Source organism: Eimeria tenella, genomic scaffold (assembly GCF_000499545.2).
Source record: "Eimeria tenella Houghton genomic scaffold, Eth_scaff2631, whole genome shotgun sequence".
In the NCBI taxonomy this organism is placed as follows: domain Eukaryota; phylum Apicomplexa; class Conoidasida; order Eucoccidiorida; family Eimeriidae; genus Eimeria; species Eimeria tenella.
Genome location: NW_013542505.1, coordinates 1,572 through 1,819, shown reverse-complemented (window position 1 = coordinate 1,819; position 248 = coordinate 1,572). Strand labels below are relative to the sequence as shown.

The 248-nt window shown below is 62.1% G+C and overlaps 1 protein-coding gene across 1 annotated transcript in view; it reads left to right on the top strand.

The window, feature by feature from the left end:
• Positions 1–165: 165 nt before the first annotated feature.
• ETH_00042820 (uncharacterized protein) overlaps positions 166–248 on the top strand; it is a gene marked incomplete at both ends in the record, with an annotated part of 1,583 nt that continues 1,500 nt past the window's right edge. Inside the window, one exon of the mRNA XM_013375277.1 lies at positions 166–248. Within this exon, the coding sequence (XP_013230731.1) occupies positions 166–248 (83 nt within the window).

Sequence of the window (248 nt, the reverse complement as noted above, 5' to 3'; positions counted from 1 at the left end):
GCGTGGCTGCCGCCGCGGCTGCAGCGCTTCCTCGAGCAGCAGCGGCTGCTCGACTCCCTCAGGCAGCTGCTGCTGTCGGGAGCAGCAGCATTTTATATTTCTCGTGTTTTTTGTCTTTCTTTAGCAGCACCAACAGAAAAAGAAACTTTCGCGCTGCTGGAGGGCATGCATCCTGCTGCTGCTGCGCTGCTGGCGCAGCGGGGGCCCTCCAGGGCCCTACCCCCGGCCCTCAGAAGGCTCTACTTCGG